Below are 18,719 nucleotides of genomic sequence, written 5' to 3' on the forward strand. Positions count from 1 at the left end.
CATCCTTTCAGGGTTTGAAAGTATTCTTGAAGGGCTGTTTGGACCTGCGTTATTAAAAGATCTCAGTTTATATAAAGGTATTCAAAATCTTTTTTTTTTTTTTTTTTCTTTCCTCTTTGGTATATTTCAAATTCTTCCTGGTGACATATCTGATACTTTTGTGATTTAAACCCCAGTCTCTTTCTCCTTTTTACTCAATTTTATGTGAGTTAAAGCTGTATCCCTATAAACATTTTTGTGTTTAGTTGATAATGCAAATATATGTATTAATAAGATACATTAATTAGTGAACAGTTATTAAGAATATTAAGACAAGTAAGGAACCCGTCCAGTGCTTAGGATTTTTTGTTGTTTGTTGTTAAATAATATTTTTGAAATTCTCATTTGTTTGAAAAATTCACTTTTGTAACTGTTAATTTGGTATTCCAACTCTTTTTGCAGACTGTGAACCTGAAAGCATTTCTGATTGGACTTTTGATGAAAACTGTCTATTCTGTTGCTTAAGAAGAGATAAAGTAAAGGTAACGAAAAAACTTGTGTAACTTATCTAGTGTGGTATTTTATAGTTTTTATTTTTTCAAAATTTGATTATTTGTTGGGGGATTTGTAGGAAGAGGAAGGTATGATTCCATATTTATTTATAAAAGATTTGATAGTAACTGAGTTTTGCAATTTAGACTGTTTCTAGTCTGTTGATTAGCCTATTGAGAAATCTGTATCCCAACATGCATTGCTTTATTTATATAGTTCATTAAGCAGAATAATTAACTAGATCTCAAACTGTTGAGTGTATTTTAAATATGAAATGTATGGTAATTGAAGCAATGGGAGTCATTTGTACAAAAAGAACAGTAGCATGGATCTGGATCAAGTAGTTACTAATTCATGTAGATTTATGATAAACTGTGGTTTATGCTTTAGTATAAGATGTTTCTTCATTGTATTGGAGCATGAATGCTGTTTATATTCAGTTGTTGTAGAAGTTCGCTGTATTCTGTTTTTATTGCTTTGTATTAAACATAAATGGAGTTTTGGTTTAGAAACATCATTTCAAATGTTGGAAACATTTATTAATAATAGTTTGCTATCTTATGTTTCTTTTCATGGTACTTTTGTTTTCTGTTTTAAAGCTTTGGAAGCATTTTGAATTCCTTCCTCCCCCCTGTATACTTCTAACTAGATCATTGACCAGGTTCTATCAGTTCTTCCTTCATAGGAAGGAATTGCATTCTTTTTCTTTCCACAGTCCTTTACCGTGGTTCAGACCATTAGCATTATTTCTAAACTACTGAAATAACATGATTGGTCGCTTTTAGTTTTCTTTAGTCTTTTAAACACTGCTACCAGTGTAAACTCCTTCCCCCTAACCTTCATGCCTTAAATAGTGTGGAAACGTTATCTCATACTCAGTCTCCAGTGACTTTCTCATTGTATTCTGGATTTATTAGCCTAATGATCTGTGCCTCAGTATGCTGCACAGTTAGTTCACTTCTCTTTCTAACGCTGCCCCCCAATTGTCTTTTATACAGTTTTCTTTCAGCTAAACTGGTGCAATCATTTGTTTTTTGTTTTTTGGTTTTTTTTGTCCAGTCATTTGTATTAAATAACATGCTTTTACTATTTGGACTACAGCACTACATATACCCATTGTTCTCTATCGCTTGAAATTCCCCTGCCCTTAACTCTTAGCTTAAGCTTCTATCCTGCTATCACTGGTATACCTCTGCTCTTATTGCTGTTTCTAAACTTCACACTGTTGTAGTAAATGTTATCTATACCAGTTATTTGTCAGTTAATATTCTGCCTTATTTTGTTCCTATTTTTCTATGTTTGCATCTTGTGTTCTTAACTGCGTTGTCAACCTCTGAACACTGTGAACCATGTTGTATACTTCTTTGTTACCTCTGCTTGTAACCACTGTACCATTATTTATCATTGTTGGCAAGTTGCTTTCAAATCTGAAAGCCAATTTAAGAGCCTTTTAATGTTCTTTTCTGGCATCTTTTCTTGTTTACTACATGAAAAGTTGTTCCTGGGACTATCCAGGATGGTCTGTTCCCATTGAGTGAATGTGGAGAGTGTTTTGAAATTTAATGTGGTTTGAGAAAGACCAGAAAATTAAGCAACTGCTAGTGAAGTTGAAATTGGTCATTTTGAATTGTGTGTGTATGCACGCATGTGCATGCATGTTGTGACTGTTGAGCAAGTAATTTAGTAAGCATTTTGGTGGAATAGAAGGAGCAAGTGTTAATTATCTTTTTTAAGGTAGGATTAGGAGGAAAGCCCTTCTATGCTCAGTAATTGAGTACAGTATATCCTTGTAATATGATTGAGTTTTCCATTGCTGTATGCGGGTAAAATACTGTATGAATATTTTTAGAAGACAGAACTAGCAAGACCTGGAACTATGTAGCATTTAAAACAGCTGCTCTTACCGTTTTAGTTCCTCAATTTCTAGTTGCTTTTCTAACTAGAAAGAGTATTTCCGTTTGACAACCTAGCTAGTTCTGGGAAAGCTGGTATTCTCCATTAGAAACTTCACTACTTATCTTTGACATTTAATTTTTTCAGAGACAGCCATAACAACTATAGTGGAAAATAGGAAAAAAGAGAGCTTAGAAAATGTAAATTGCCAAGTATAGATCTCTAATTGTGTTAGATTTAAAGTGATTGAACTGAAACTCTTTGCAGGCACTTGGAGCATCTGAGAATTACTACAATGTGTAGATAAATTTATCCACTGGGTTGAAGTTTACACTTTTTAAGGCTGGCTTTAAGATTTCAAAGAGAAGGAAATATCTGGAGAGTATGGTAATAGCCAATGGGTGGCAGCATAGAGCATGATAATGGAATCTTGAGTTTGGAGTTGGCATGATGAGATCTCCAAACAATATTTGGAAAAGATGTTAGAACTATTGGTCTGATAGTTGGGAAAGAAATGACGCTTATGCATATTTTTCATTTTGGATTTTCAGTGGGTACTGAAGCTGTTAAAATGGTTAAAGTAAATTATTTTTTTAAAATACATAGGTAAAAAATACAAAGTAGACTCTTTGGAAAATAGAACAGGAATTCACCTAGAAATTAGTAAAACAACTGTTGTCTACCCTTCAAGACCCTATAGTGGTTAGAAAATAAAATTTTTAAGAGATAGGAAAATACATTTTTTTAACATCTGCTATGTGTACTATGTACCATTTGCTTATATTTGTTCCCATTTAAATCCTCACAGCAATCCTGTAAAGTTGGTTAAAGGCACCCCAGTTTTACAAGTAAAGGAATTAGAAGGGTCACAGAGACCAAGTTACAGGATAAGTCAAATGGCTGGAATTTGATCCCATGGTTTTTTAATTAGATGCATTTTGATTACATAAGTAGGAACAGGAACATGGAAACCGGGGAGCAGGAATTAAAGTAGAACTTGGAATTACTCACTTTGAAAGACAGAAGAGATAAGTGTGTAGATGGTCATGAGTATATTTCAAATAGCCAGTCTCAGCTGTGCCTAAGAATCTGTTAGTGAGTGCCTGCCTCGCTGGCTGACTGGCTTCTTTCTTTTGTGTTTGTTGGGCACATAGTGGGCACTGGGTAAAATATTTACTAAATGAGGAATTAAGAAATCTAGGAGGCTTAATAAGCTTGGAGAATTATATTAATAGCTAACTTTTGAGTGCTTACGTGTGACAAGCATATGCACACAGTTGTCTGTTTATATACTCATGAAGCTTTTCTACTTCTTTTTAGCTTTTTAAAAAAATAATTTTAGACTTATAAAACAATTGCAAAAGCAATAAAGAGTCACTGTTATACCCTTTACCCAGACTCTCCATATGTTAACATCTTCTAATACAATTATACAAATCAGGAAATATTGATACAATATTATTTAATCTAATTTCACAGCTCACCAGTGGTCCCAGCAATGTCATTTTTCGGGTCCAGGATCCAATACTTTGTATTTAGTTGTCATGTATTCTTAGTCTCTTTTAGTCTGGAATAGTATTTTTTGCTTTGCCTTTCATAAATTTTGAAGAATACTGATAAATTGGTTTGTAGAATGTTCCCTCGATTTAGGTATGTCTGATGATTCCTCATGATTGAATCTAGGTTATGCATTTTTTGGCAAGAATTCCACAGAATGATGTTGTGTCATCCTTAGTACACCCTATCAGGAAGCACATGGTGATGTCTTACTTTGGATCAGTTAGTTAAGCAGATGTCTGCCAGTTTTCTCTATTGTAAGGTTTCTATTTTTTCCCTTTTTGTATTTAATTTTTTATTTTTTTAATGTTTATTTATTTTTGAGACAGAGAGAGACAGAGTGCAAGTGGGGGAGGGGCAGAGAGAGAGGAAGACACAGAATCCGATACAGGCTCCAGGCTCTGAGCTGTCAGCACAGAGCCCGACGTGGGGCTTGAACCCATGGACCGCGAGATCATGACCTGAGCCGAAGTCAGATGCTCAACCGACTGAGCCACCCAGGCGCCCCTCCTTTTTGTATTTAATAGATACCTTGTTGAGAGGTACTTTAAGATTTTTGTGAATATCTTTTTCTCATCATACTAGTTTCTTGTCATACGCTAATTTTAGCATCCATTGATGAAAGTTGCTTGAAAAATTACTACCTAGTGCTTACCAAATAATGATTTTCTATTTCTGTTATTTCTTCTGCTTTTGTTAGTTGGAATTCTGCTCTAAGGAAGAGCTTTCTTTTCTCCTCTATTTATGTATTTATTTGTTTACCTATCAATATGGAGTCATGGATTCTTATATTATTCTATGGATTATAATTCGTTACAATTATTCTTTAATTTTGTATTGCAAATTGTCGTAGATTTGGCCATGGAGAGCTCTTGCAAGTTGGCCTATCTTTTTTGCCTTTTTTTTTTTTTTTTTAATAGCACTTCTTTTCTTTTTGGCACCAAGAAGCATTCCCGACTTACCTTTGCTTTCTCTGTCTCAGCTCTGGATTTCTCCAAGGAACCTTAGTTTCTTTTATTTGGAGAATTGTATGAGAAGGAAAGCAAGGTCTGTCTGGGCACTAGGTGTCTTCATCGGAACTGGGGTGTCATTACTTCTAGGTCTTCTCAGTTGTCTCAGCTAGGAAATACATATGTTTACTTAAATATATGTACATATACATTTGTATTTCTTTATGAAAACCCATTTTGTGAGGCTTTTATTATGTTGATAGTATGAAGAGTTGATTCAGTAGTAGTGAGAAGGTATTGGAGAGATAGGAAGAATAGAAAATTGCTTCCAGTATTTATTGTCCCTAAAAATGGACTAATTCTAAGTGATAAATTTATGGTATCGCTGTGCTGTGTTTGGCTGAGACAGAGTAGAGATAGCTGTTGTAGAGTAAGGAGCATGGATGTTTCACTAACTAGGGATGATGGGAGATAGGATGATATACCAAAATATAAACTATTTGTTATCTTAAGTTTGTTGTAAGACTGTTAGTAAGTTTAGTATTTGACTAGCATTTTAGGAAGGTGTTTTAAGAAGATGAGACTTGAAGAATACATAGGCAGTTATGAGAGAGGCATGTTCTAGGTGGAGCCAGAGCACTTAATTTTGGATATACTCACAAGGTTGGAGGCAAATCATACAGATATCCTTCATTGCCCAGCTAGCTAAAGAATCACGTAATAAGATTCTTTTCATGTTTATCATTAGTCTATCATGTTGTGTTCATTATGAACATTCATAATTTGTTCTGTTTCATGAGTACATGCTAATTAAAAGTTTAGATACATCCTTTTAACATTTTAATTTTTATTGCTACTTTAGCACTTTGAAAGTTTATAGTAAGAGCAGATGGTGAATCTAGTTACTATTTTCTCGTATTCCACAACATGTATTTATGTCCAGTGTATTAGCTTGGGTGTATTCAATGCTTCTTGATAGGAATGTCATCTTGTCTCAGGGTACCACAAATCAGTAAGTATTCATAGTACCTATTGTATAAAAGGACCTGTGGAAGAAAAATATATTAATATAGTATACATCTATTAGGGGTGAGAAAGAAAACAAATATGAAAAGTTTAAAGGTTATTTATGATAATTCAATAGATGCACAGCAGACTTAATTGGATACCACAAGTCAGTACATGATTAATTAATTACTCCATTAACTGTACAAATCTAGATTGTGAGACTTAACCTTGTTGTACTTCCAGAGTCCTTTTATATAGATTATTTTCAAAGATTAAGGAAAACCACTTGACTCAGTGAAATCAGTGCTCAATCCAGGATCCCATTAAATATCGAAGTGGTTTTTTTGAACTCCCAATCTGTGGATTTTTCCCTTGAACAAACAGGCCTCAGTAAACTATTAATTGGTGATTAACCCAGTTGTGTTCAATTTTATGTGGTCAGAGCTAACAGATTTATCATTTGGTTTATTAAATGTCTAGATCTGTGGTAGGCCAGAGAGTCTACCAAAGAAGTAAAAGACTGATCCCTCCTTATGGGCTGGCTGTTGGTGAGATCATGGGTGGCTAAAGCAATTAAAGGAGATTTAAATTAGGGAGAGTTAAATCATCCATCGGACATGCCCAGAACCAAAGCTCTGATGTAGGTAGGAAACATTAAGAGTAAAACCCCCTCCTTTATTCTCCTGTATAATATTCAAAAAGATAGCGGATAGTACAAGAAAATGTAAGTACTGTAGTACTTGAGAGATGAAGAAGATGCACTGGAGTTGCTTAATCAAGGAGATAGAACTTATCCTGAACCTTACAGAGCTCTGTGTTTTAGAATGATTGGTTTGGTAGTCATTTTTAGGTTGTAATACAGAGGAATTTATAGTGAGAAAATTATAGAAGGCTCTTCTAATCCAGAAAATTAGCCTGAATTAGGATTGTAGCTATAAAGATGAATAAGGAAGGGATGTATGTAAGGAATCTAGAATAAAGTGTTAAAACTTAGCGATTATGTGAGTATATAAATAAAGGAGAGGGAAATACTACTGCTGTTAGGTTTTCCAGGATGACTTAGCTGGTGGATTAACAGAAGTTGAGAACTGAGAAGAGGAAAAGTGTGGTGACCAGTTTTTATGGTGAGGATAATGAGGTTATTAGCTGAAAGCAGTTTGTGGTGAAAGTGAACATTTAATTGGAAGTGTCTAATAGAGCTGTGGAAATGGAGTTGAAATAAGACATCTGAGCTGAATACTATTGATAGGATTTCTGAATGTATATGGTGATTGGAATACGTGTAGGTGAATCTTTGGTGAGGGGTAAAACATTTCTTCTTCCCCTATTCTGTATTAGATTTCTGTCCCTTTTGCAGTTGTTTGCGTTTAGCTGCAGATTGTGCCTTTCATACTGCTTTTTTTGGTATTGTGCTAAAATGTACATTAATATAACATTTAATGTCTTAACCACTTTTAAGTATATAGTTCAGTAGTGTTAAGTATAGTCACAGTATTTTGCAACCAATCTCCAGAACTCTTTTTATCTTAACATAATTGCAACTATATCCATTAAGTAACTCCCCATTTCCCTTCCCCAGCCCCTGGCAATCACTATTCTACTTTTTGTCCTATGAGTTTGACTATTGTGGGTACCTTGTATAAGTGGAATCATGCAGTATTTGTCATTCTGTGACTGGCTTATTTATTTTACCTAGTATAACATCTCAAGGCTTTGCTATGTTGAAGCATATATCATAAAGTTTCCCTTTTTTTAAAGGTAGAATAATATTCCGTTGTATGTATGTACCACATTATGTTTATCTAGTCATCCAACAATAGACATTTGGGTTTGTTCACCAACAATAGATGTTTGGGTTGCTTCCACCTTTTGTAAATAACGCCACTGTGAACATTGGCGTACAAATACTTCTTCAAGACCATGCTTTCAATTCTTTTGGGTGTATACCCAGAAATGGAATTGCTGGGTCATGTGGTAGTTCTATTTTTAATTTTTTTTTTTTAAATTTTTTTTTTTTTCAACGTTTTTTATTTTTATTTTTGGGACAGAGAGAGACAGAGCATGAACGGGGGAGGGGCAGAGAGAGAGGGAGACACAGAATCGGAAACAGGCTCCAGGCTCCGAGCCATCAGCCCAGAGCCTGACGCGGGGCTCGAACTCATGGACCACGAGATCGTGACCTGGCTGAAGTCGGACGCTTAACCGACTGCGCCACCCAGGCGCCCCTCTATTTTTAATTTTTGAGGGACCACCAAACTCTTTTCACATCGGCTGTACCATCTTACATTCTTAACCAACAGTGCATAAAAATTCTAATTTATCCACCATTCTAGCCAACATTTGTTATTTTCTGTTTGTTTTTTTGTTTTTATAGTAGCCATTCTGATGGGTGTGAAGTGGTATCTCATTGTAGTTTTGATTTGTATTCCCTTATGATTAGTGATTGTTCATGTGTTTGTTGGCCATTTGTACATGCTCTTTGAAGAAATGTCTATCAAGTCTTTTTGCCCATTTTTAAATCGAATTGGTTTTTGTTGTTTTTGTTGAGTTGTAGGAGTTCTTTCTAAATATTAAGCCCTTATCAGATAATGATTTGAAGTATTTTCTCCCAGTTTGTAGGTTATCTTTTTACTCTCTTGACTGTGTCGTTTTATGCATAGAAGATTTTTTTTTTTAATTTAAAGTTTATTTTGAGAGAGTGTAAGCAGGGGATGGACAGAAGAAAGGGAGAAAGAATCCCAAGCAGGCTCCACACTAACAGTGCGTAGCTCGATGGCAGGGCTTGAAGTCATGGAACTGTGAGTTCATGATCTGAGCCGAGATCAAGAGTCAGACGTTTAACCAACTGAACCACCCAGACGTCCCAATGCATGGAAGCTTTTAAAATTTTGATGTCCAGTTTATCTATTTTTACCTTTGTTACCTGTTCTTTGGGTGTCATATTTAAAAAAAATCATTACCAAATCTAGTGTTATGAAGCTTATCCTGCTATAAGGATTTATTCTAAGGGTTTTATAGTTTTAAATCTTTGATCCATTTTGAGTTGATTTTTGTGTGTGGTATAAGGTATGGATCCAGCTTCATGCTTTTTTGCATGTGGATATTTATTTTACCCAATACCATTTGTTGAATAGAGTGTCTCTTCTCCCAGTAAGTGGTTTTGACACTCTTGTCAAAAATCATTTGATCATAGGGGGGCATCTGGGTGGCTCTGTCAGTTTAAGCATCTGACTCTTGATTTTGGCTCAGGTCATGATCTGGTTTGTGGGATTGAGCCCCACATTGGGCTCTGAGCTGACAGAGTGGAGCCTGCTTGGAATTCTCTCTCTCTGTCCCTCCCCTGCTTGTGCTGTATCTCTCTCAAAATAAACTTAAAATAATCATTTGATCATATATGTGAGGGTTTATTTCTGAGCTCTCCCTCCTGTTCCATTATTCTATGTGTCTGTCTTTATGCCAGTACCTATTGCTTTGATTACTGTAGCTTCATAGTATGTTTTGAAATTAGGAAGTGTGATACCTCCAACTTTCTTCTTTTTCAAGATTGTTTTGGCTATTTGGGGTCCTTTGAGTTTCCATATGAATTTTAGGATGGATTTTTGTATTTCTGCAAAAAATGCCATTGGGATTTTGATAAGGGTTATGTTTTAAATCTGTAGATAGTTTGGGTAGTATTGAGATCTTAACAATTAAGTCTGCCTTTTTTTCTTTCAAAAAATTTTGTCAGTTCCTTATTTCTAAAGTTAAAATCAATAGCTGTATATTTTACTTTTATATTATTTCAAAAGCACCAGCTACTGTGGTTGAAATAAAGGTACTGTGAATGATTAAAAGGAGGTTTTAGCCACAGATGCTCTTTTCAAGAAATTTATAGTCTAGTGGAGGAGGTAAGTAACACACACACACACACACACACCCACACCACATAATTATAATACAGGTTATAAAACTAGTACAGTCAGAGTAGTATAGATAAAGTGCTATAAAAGTTTAGAAAAAGGCAAGATTACCCTTAGCTAGGCTTTTATAATACCACTGCCTCAAATATGCAGTTGGATATCCCTTCTATTTATAATGGTCTTGGGCATCTGGAGACATCCACAGTCATTATGGAGAACAGATCGAAATTCAGGAAGTTTTTGGATTGAGATTGGGTTGTGGATAAGAATGGGGATAGTATAAACTTAATTTCTAGCCAGTGGAAGCATATAGGAAACCCATGCTCTTGACTGTGGAGGTAACTTGCATTTGTCTTGTAGTATTTTTAATAACTGTACATGTATAAGGGAGAAAAAGCTGTAACTGCAAATGCTGATAATAGATGCTGGTGAATTAAGCAGAGCAGTAATAGTCATTTGCCACTTACATTTTAGGCTTAATTTGCATGAAAAGTAGTAACAGATGTACTGATAAGAGTCATTCATGGTAGTTTTGTTGTATATTTTGAATACCATATTTAACTCCTGGTGTGTATTCAAGCTTTGAACTTTGTTTTTTTCTATTCTTTAGCTTGATGGTTTGCTTAACAAAATTGACATATGGTAAAAATTGCATTAAGCACAATTTTTATTTTGTTAATGTAAAAAGCAATAATTTACATGAAGTAAGGTTTCTTTTTAGATAACTGACCTTAAAGAGTATGAGCATTTAAAGTGGTGGAGCCATTTTCCTTAAGACTTGCTGGCATTTAAAATAATAAGATGTAGGAGAGTGGCATTTAAATCAATGAGTTGCATCTTGTCAGCTCTTTTTAGTTCATTGCTTGAAATGTCACTAAGCCATGGGTAGCAGACATGGATGTAGATACAGGCCCATGATCTACTGGGGTAGGCTTGCTAACATAATTATTACAAAACTTGCATGCATGCACATGCTTCTAATTCCTAGGTTTTCTATACCATATTGTATGAATTTTTAAAAAATCACTTAAATTTGGAGAACACATGTACGTACAGATGAGGAATGGTCTTGAATTTAGATAGGGATGGCCCTAAAATGTTACCCCCTCAGTTTTGTATCACACTCCTGAAGTCTAAGCCATCCTAACCTTTCCCAAGTGAAATTTGTCATTATTTCTTCCATTTCCTTTCCTGAAGTGTTCTTTCTCATAAAATCAGCAACTTATATAAGTGTCCTTCCCCATTCTTACCCTCCAAAACACCAAAACTCGTAAGGTGACAAATAGTAGAGTTACAAAAGAAACTTTAAGGAATCTTAATCTTTGTGTTTTGTTTAAAGTTTAATTTTTATTAACTATTGCCCTAAGAACGAACTTCCAAGCTGACATGCTTTTGTTGCTTTATTTATTCAATAACATCCTTGCTATTTCAGGGACCAGTGGAACTACTTTTGTTACAGTTCTTGGAGAAATTTAATAATTCTATCAGGGGTCAGCAAACTATGTCCTATCTCCAAATCTACCCACAGCCTGTTTCTGTAATGCCTACAGGCTGAAGAGTTGGTTTTGGGGGGGGGGGGCGGGGGAACAGTGAAAGGGGGAGAGGGGGAGATGCAGCAAAGACTATATATATCCTTTAGAGCCAAAAGTATTTACTCTCTGGCCCTTGGTAGAAAATGTCTTACTCTCTTTTGAGTATCTTCATCAGTTTGTTGAGTTACTAAGAGAAGCCTGAAAGTTGTTAATTGCCCTATCTTGTTATTCTGTTTGCTTTTCTTCTGTGTATCAGAACAACTCATAACACAAGCACATACAGCTTAATGGCAAGACAGGTGGGGTTGTGAAGGAGAGGTTGAGAGAGAGAGACAAGGGAGATCTGGCATATTTGTGGGAGAAAAGTATGGCTTAACATTTGTCCACCCTGCCTTTTTACTTTGAAATAGTTTCACATTTATAGAAAGGTTGTAAGTGGTATAAAAACTTTTATATACCCTTCACCTAGATAACCAGTTGTTAACATTTTGCCACATTTGCCTTACTATTCTCATTCATTCTGTCTCAGAGATATTACACATATAACATACACAGATTTTCCTGAACCATATCAGAATGAGTTATAGACATCATACCCCTCATATATCTCTATTCCTAAATATTTCCTTGTGTATTTCCCTATTTCCTAAGAATTAGGGTGTTCAGTTACTAAACTACACAGTACAGTTACCAAAAATCAGGAAAGTTAACTTCAATGGAATATTTAACCTGTGAATCTCATTCAGATTTTACCAGTTGTCCCAGTGACTACCCCCCCCCCACCCCCTCCTTTAGTTCAAAATTTAGGATCACTCATCAGATTTTATTTTCTACTCTTTAGTCTCCTTTAATCTTGAATGGTTCCTCAAACTTTTACTTATTTTTAATGACACTGACATTTTGGAAGAGTACAGGTCATTTGTTTAGTAGAATGTTTTTCAATTTAGGTTTTCTAATGTTTCTTCATGATTAAATTCAGGCCATGATCTTTTAGCAGGAATATTAAATAAGTCGTGTTCTATCCTTAACAGTAGAATGATCACATTGTGAAGCACACGATGTTAGTTTAGTGGTGGTTTTTATTTCGATCCCTTGACAAGGTTGATGTTCACTAGGTTTTTCCACTGAAATGGTATGTACTTCTTTCCCTCTTGTAATTAATAATTTTTGAAGAGATACTTTTGAGACTACATAGATATCTCTTTTTTACTAAACCTTCATCCACTTCAATTTTGGTGTTGATGGTAATTTCTTGCTGGAATCGTTTTTCTGATGGCTTGAAATGGTGATTTTTCTAATTATTCTTCTGTATTTTTTCATTTGGCTTTATACTGTGAAGAAGAGTTTTCCTATTCCCTCTGTCATTTTGAAGTCAAGATTCTTACTCTGTTCAAATATGTTATCCAGTATCCCAGATTCAGTTAATGGGAGCCGTTTCAAACCACCTAGTATATCCTTTTGACATGTCCCCATCATTTTTTGAGCACTTTAATACTTTCTGATACAACAAGATATTCTGGGTTCATCATGTCTTTTCCCTGCTGCAATACTGAATTCCATTTTTCTAAGGGGATCTGATTCCTTGGATGATACGCGTATCCCCCTTTTTGGCCAGTCTGCATACAACCTGATTAACAAAGACCAGCTTTTGCACAATGATCAACCTCCTTATCTTGATTTGGATCTAAGGATAGAACAAAAATAGTGAAATGCCAACAATTCATGGTGACTGTTTAGTTGTATCTATTCAAAATACAATGCAAAACGTAGAGAGCAAGTGAAAGATACTAAAAGTATGCTTGCTTGAGAGAAGAACATTCATATGAGGTTTTGAAAATAAGTGTCACATTTCTTTGTGACTCTGAAAATGTAAGTAAGAATTATTTGTTTGATTTCCAAATGGTTAGTTCAACAAGAGCCAAAATTCAGTGATCCGTTCAGTATCTAGTATCTTAAATACCCTGAACCTATGTTTTAATGATTTTTTAATGAGGCAATATTTGTATATAATAAAATTTACCATTTAAGAGTACAGATTAATAGATTTTGGTAAATGTATACAGTTGTGTAACTACCAGCACAGTCAAGGTTCAGGACAGTTCTCACCCTAAATTGCTTTCTCATGTCCCTTTGTAGTCAGTCCATTTCTTGGACACCCAATTAAGGCAATCACTATTAGTTTTACCTTTTCTAGAGTTTTATATAATAGGAGTGAAATACTGTGTAGTCTTTCATATTTGACTTCTTCCATTTAACATAATTTTTTGGTATTCTTATTTTTGTATATACTCTTGGTCCTTTTTATTGCTGAGTAGGTCCCCATAGCAGTTCACTTTCTTTTGGACTTTTAAATTGTTTCCAGATGTTGGCTAATATATTAGACTTACATATAAGTCTTTGGGCGTATATTTTCTTTTTTTAAAGATTAGTTTATTTTTTTAAATGTTTGTTTATTTTTTGAGAGAGAGAGTCAGAGCATGAGCGGGGGGAAGGAACCACAGATTCCAAAGCAGTCTCCAGGCTCTGAGATGTCAGGTCAACACAGAGCCTGACACAGGGCTTGAACTCACAAACTGCGAGATCAATGACCTGAGCCGAAGTCGGACTCTTAACCTACTGAGCCACCCAGTTGCCCCATTGGGCATATATTTTCATCTCTCTGGAATAAATGCCTAGAATTGAAATTACTGGGTGGTAGTATCATTGTATATTTAACCTTATACTATTATATGGTTCACCAAATTGACTTAACCGTTTTCTGATTCCATCAGCAACGTATAGGAATTCCAGTGTTTCCCATTTTGCCAACATTTGATATTGTCAGTCTTTTTTAACTTTAAACATTCTGGTGGGTCTATAGTGGTATCTCACTGTGATTTTATTGTTCATTTCCTTGTTGATTAGTGATGTTGAACATCTTTATACCTCTTATGTGAAATATTTGTTTGAATCTTTTGTCCATTTTTAAAACTTACTAAGTGGTAATAGTTCTTTATACATTCTGTATAAAACCTTTTGCCAATTTTTTCTTTTAAAATTCATGTATTTTATGTTCTGTTCAAGAAATCCTTGCTCAATCCAGTGTCAGACACACACAAAACTCTCATGTTTTCTTTTAGAAGCTTGCTAGTGTTGACTCTTGTGTTTTGGTACCTGATCTGTTCCTAGTTAATTTTTCTACATGGTGTTATTGAAGTGTTGGGGTTTACTATATTGCATAAGGTAATCCAGTTGTTCTAACACCCATTTGTTGAGAAGACCTTCTTAACCCCTATTGAATTCTTAGGCATCTTTGTTGCATCAGTTGACAGTATGCCTGTGGGTATATTTCTGGACTCTTATTTGCCATTGAACTATATGTCTGTCTTTACACCCATGCCACAGTGTCTTGATCAGTGTATCTTTATATCTGAAAATCAAGTAGTACTAGTTCTCCAACTTGGTTTTTCTTTTTCAAACTTGTTCTGCTAAACCTGGTCCTTGGCCTTTCTGTATAAATTTTAAAAGCAATGCATTGATTTTTCAAAAAGCCTTTAGGCATTTTGATTAGGATTGCACTGAATCTGTAGATCAGTTAGCATATTAGCTACATATTAGCAACACTGAGTCTTTCAGTTTATGATCATGGTTTATATCCTCTTTACATCTTAAATTTCCCTCAGAAATGTTTTGTAGTTTCATTTCTCTTAAGTCTATGGAATTTCCTTAAACATTTCTAGTAGTACAGAGAAATAGCAACCCTTAAGTTGTAGGAAAAAGTATGAACTTCTTATTTGAAAACGTCTCTTGGATGTTTTATTGCCATTCCCAAAAAGGTAGCAAAGGATGATAAAATGAGTGTATTGTATGGATTATGAAGGTAGAGGTAACCAAACTTAATAAAGAACTTGAGGTCTTTTTCTATTGAAGATCCCAACATATTCAGTATTAAGTCTCCTTTCCTGCTTTGGGTGATGGATCATCAGACCACACAGTGTTGGTGGCTTCTGCAGCTTTGTTTTCCTTTACCTCTCCTTATCACCTTCACAGTCCCCTTAAAAGAAATTACCTTAAAAGGATATTGGGAAATTGACACAAAGTTGTGAAGCTGCCAGAGAACCTAGCAGTTGAAGATACACAACCTACGCTTTCCCCAAAAACTGTGTACAGAATTAATTTTTACACACACACACACTTTTCTGCTTTTATGCCAGCACTAGCAGTTAGAAAATTAAGGAAACCTCCTTCTCATATGGACAGTAAAAATGTAAAATAATAAATATGTGGGAACTACATGAATAAACAACAGAATTTTAATTGAGCTCCGTTATAGCTCACTTGGGTAAATGTAAAGCAGCTCCTAAAAGAAAAGACTGAATATTTTTAAGGGTGTTACTACTTCCTGAAATACTTTCTAAGTATATTGCTATTCAGATCTAAACCACCTTGTCAAAACAAAACAAAAACCACCATGTCTTCTTTGGGGAGCTGGTGTTGGTGGTGAGAAGAATTGACTAAGCTATTTTAAATATGATCTGAAAAAATAAAGTTAAAATGGCCAGGACATTTTAGAAAACATAACAGGTAGGGATTTGCCTTCCCAAAATACTAAGATTTATTATAAATACATAATAAATTTTAAAGTATGATACTGATCTTTTCAGTTCTTAAGAAGAAAACTTTTTTTTTAATGTTTATTTATTTTGAGAGTGGGGGGAGCAGAGGGAAAGAGAGAATCTCAAGAAGGCTCCATGCTCAGCCTAGAGCCCCACATGGGGCTTGATCCCATGACCCAGGAGTTGTGACCTGAGCTGAGATCAAGAGTCAGATGCTCAACTGACTGAGCCACCCAGGCGCCCCAAGAAGAGAGCTTTTTAAAAAATGTTTATTTTTGAGAGAGAGAATATTTCGACCTGGCTCCACAGTGGGGCTCAGTCTCACGAATTGTAAGATCATGACCTGAACAGAAATCAAGAGTCGATCACTTAACAGACTGAGCCACCCAGGCGCCCCTTGAAGAGAACTTTTAAAAAACATGACTGCTTCCTACCTGAGAGCTACAGAATCAAAAGCTTTGGCAGTATGTTCTAGATATATATGCTTTTAAGAAGCTTACAGTAGAAAAAATAAAAAAGAAGAAGAAACTCACAGTAGATTTGATAGGACAGAATCACCTGTGGCTATGAACAAACCCATGTAGGAGGACCAATTCTTGAATTCTGAAGGAAGCAAATTCCGAGGAGATGCAGATTCCAGTGCGTATCTCCAACTTTATTCCTCTTCTGTTTTGGGCCAACAACTTGTTCTTTAATGAATAGGGATAATAACTGTAAGGAAGAACAGTGGCTTTTTATTTACAGAAGAGTATGTCATATCATTTTTGGGGGGGGGCATACAATACATAATGACTTCTTTTAAATTTCAGATGTGGGGGAGGGGGTTGGGGGTGGGGTGATATGAATTTGTTGTTTCTGGATCTCCTATCTGTTATGTTAACTTTATTAGCTCTGTACCATTTGAATGTTTTTGTTCTTGTTGGTTCATTTAGTTTTGGCATATAGTATGTACAGTAAGGGAGGATGGCCTGTATTTTGTTTATACATCATTGTTGTAAATTTTTAACTTGGTGACCAGATGCACTTGATAAAATCATATGATTTGGTATTATGTTTTTCATCTCTGTTTATTATTCTGGATAAAAACAAGCAAAATAACTATTTAACTGGTGAAATTATTTTAAAGCAATCATTTAAGCTGGAAATAATTATCTTAAGGGCATATAGCAAATGGAGAATGATTTGTTCAAACAAACGTACTAAATCTCAGTCAGAACAGGACTCTGGCATTTGACCCATGACCCACTCCCACCCTCTCCCTGCGCTCAGCTTGAAGGAAGCTCTAACTCTTGTCTGAGCAGGGGAAACAGACTGTGGGCATCAGTCATACCTTCTAGCTTCTCGTGGCGGATGCTGTCTTCCAGGCAGCTGAGGTCAAAAAGCCTTCCTTCTCTCAGCCTTTTCTCAGAGTGGAAATGTGCTCCAGTCTCAGCAGATTGAGCATACTGAGGTTTAGGTCAGGCCTCATTCATAAGGCAGAAGTTCTGTGCCAGGAGAGGCAAGTGATCCACCACCCCCTGTCATAAAGCACAGATGTCACTCTGAGAGAAGTGGGTTATTGTCCTAACCTCCAGTTTCTGTGCAGCGGCACAGTGGTTCTTGCAAAGGGAAAGGCAGGCCTTGAGAACGGAGAATTCTGTAGCTCTCTCAGGGGGACTGACTTTATTTGGAACAGAGCTTACAAAAAGTTGTTGAAAATGATGGAGATCTTTGTGGTGAACAGTTAAGAGGAGGCTGGTAGCTCCATGATACTAGTAGCAACAAGTGAAATGGCAGACCAGTCAGAAGCTTTACGGAGAGAACCAGATAAAAAGAAGAGCCCTCCTGGGGTTCGAGTTAGCCTCAAAGACTGGCAAGGCAACACCCTGCCCTTACAAAGAGGCCCCACTTTCATTGGATCAGACACTGGTGCAATTTATGCCCCAGGATGTGGCAACAACACACCAATGAAACAAACTAGTAGAGGCTAACGCCTGGGTGTGTGATACTGCTACAGGCTGATCAGCGAGCACTGTGTAAAGGGAAGACCTGAGAAAGAAACTGCCAGAGAGTCTGACTAAACCCACAGTCATTCCCAGTAGACAGGGAGACTGCATGCTCAAGACCACATCCCCTGAGAAAAGTGATAACAGAGGCTGCACATTGGGGGGAAATAGACTTCAATGAACCTAGAGATCAAGAGGGACATTTTTTATGATAGAAGGGTCAACGTATTAGGAAGACATCTAACAATGTATGTTGTTACATATGTAACAACAGAACTCCAAAACACATGAAGCAAAATGTGACAGAAGTGAAGGGAGAAATAGTTCAAAAACAAGAGTTGACTACATTAATACTCCACTTTCAATAATGGATAGAACATCTAGACAGAAGATCAACAGAGAGGAGAGATTTGAACAACACTCTGAAGCAACTAGACCTAACAGATGTGTATAAGGAACACTCCACCCAAAAAGAACAAAATAGTGATTCTTTCCAAGTATACGTGGAACATTTTCCAGGAAAGACTTTCTGCTAGGCCATAAAAAAATCAAAGGATTCCAATCGTACACAATATGTTTTCCCACTACAAAGGAATGATATTAGTAGAAATTAGTTACAGAGGATATATGAGGAATTCACACATATGTGGAAATTAAATAATGCATTTCTAAATAATCAGAAGAAGGAATCACAAGGGAAATTAGCAAATAGTTTGAGATGAATGAAAGCCAAAACATACCAAAACTTATGAGACGTAGCCAACAGCAC

General features: G+C 35.7%; 1 protein-coding gene across 8 annotated transcripts in view; it reads left to right on the forward strand.

The window, feature by feature from the left end:
• Positions 1 to 18,719, forward strand: part of LCOR (ligand dependent nuclear receptor corepressor) — a 142,121-nt gene that overhangs the window by 71,847 nt on the left and 51,555 nt on the right. For 7 of the 8 annotated variants that reach the window (XM_058697325.1, XM_058697327.1, XM_058697324.1 and 4 more), the window contains 2 exons: positions 12 to 77; positions 442 to 521. In XM_058697325.1, coding sequence (XP_058553308.1) covers positions 12 to 77; positions 442 to 521 — 146 coding nt within the window. Of the gene's footprint in view, positions 1 to 11; positions 78 to 441; positions 522 to 18,719 lie in introns of those variants that run through there. The other variant, XM_058697329.1, reaches the window with a different exon arrangement.

The sequence above is a fragment of the Neofelis nebulosa genome, chromosome 13 (assembly GCF_028018385.1).
Source record: "Neofelis nebulosa isolate mNeoNeb1 chromosome 13, mNeoNeb1.pri, whole genome shotgun sequence".
Lineage (NCBI taxonomy): Eukaryota > Metazoa > Chordata > Mammalia > Carnivora > Felidae > Neofelis > Neofelis nebulosa.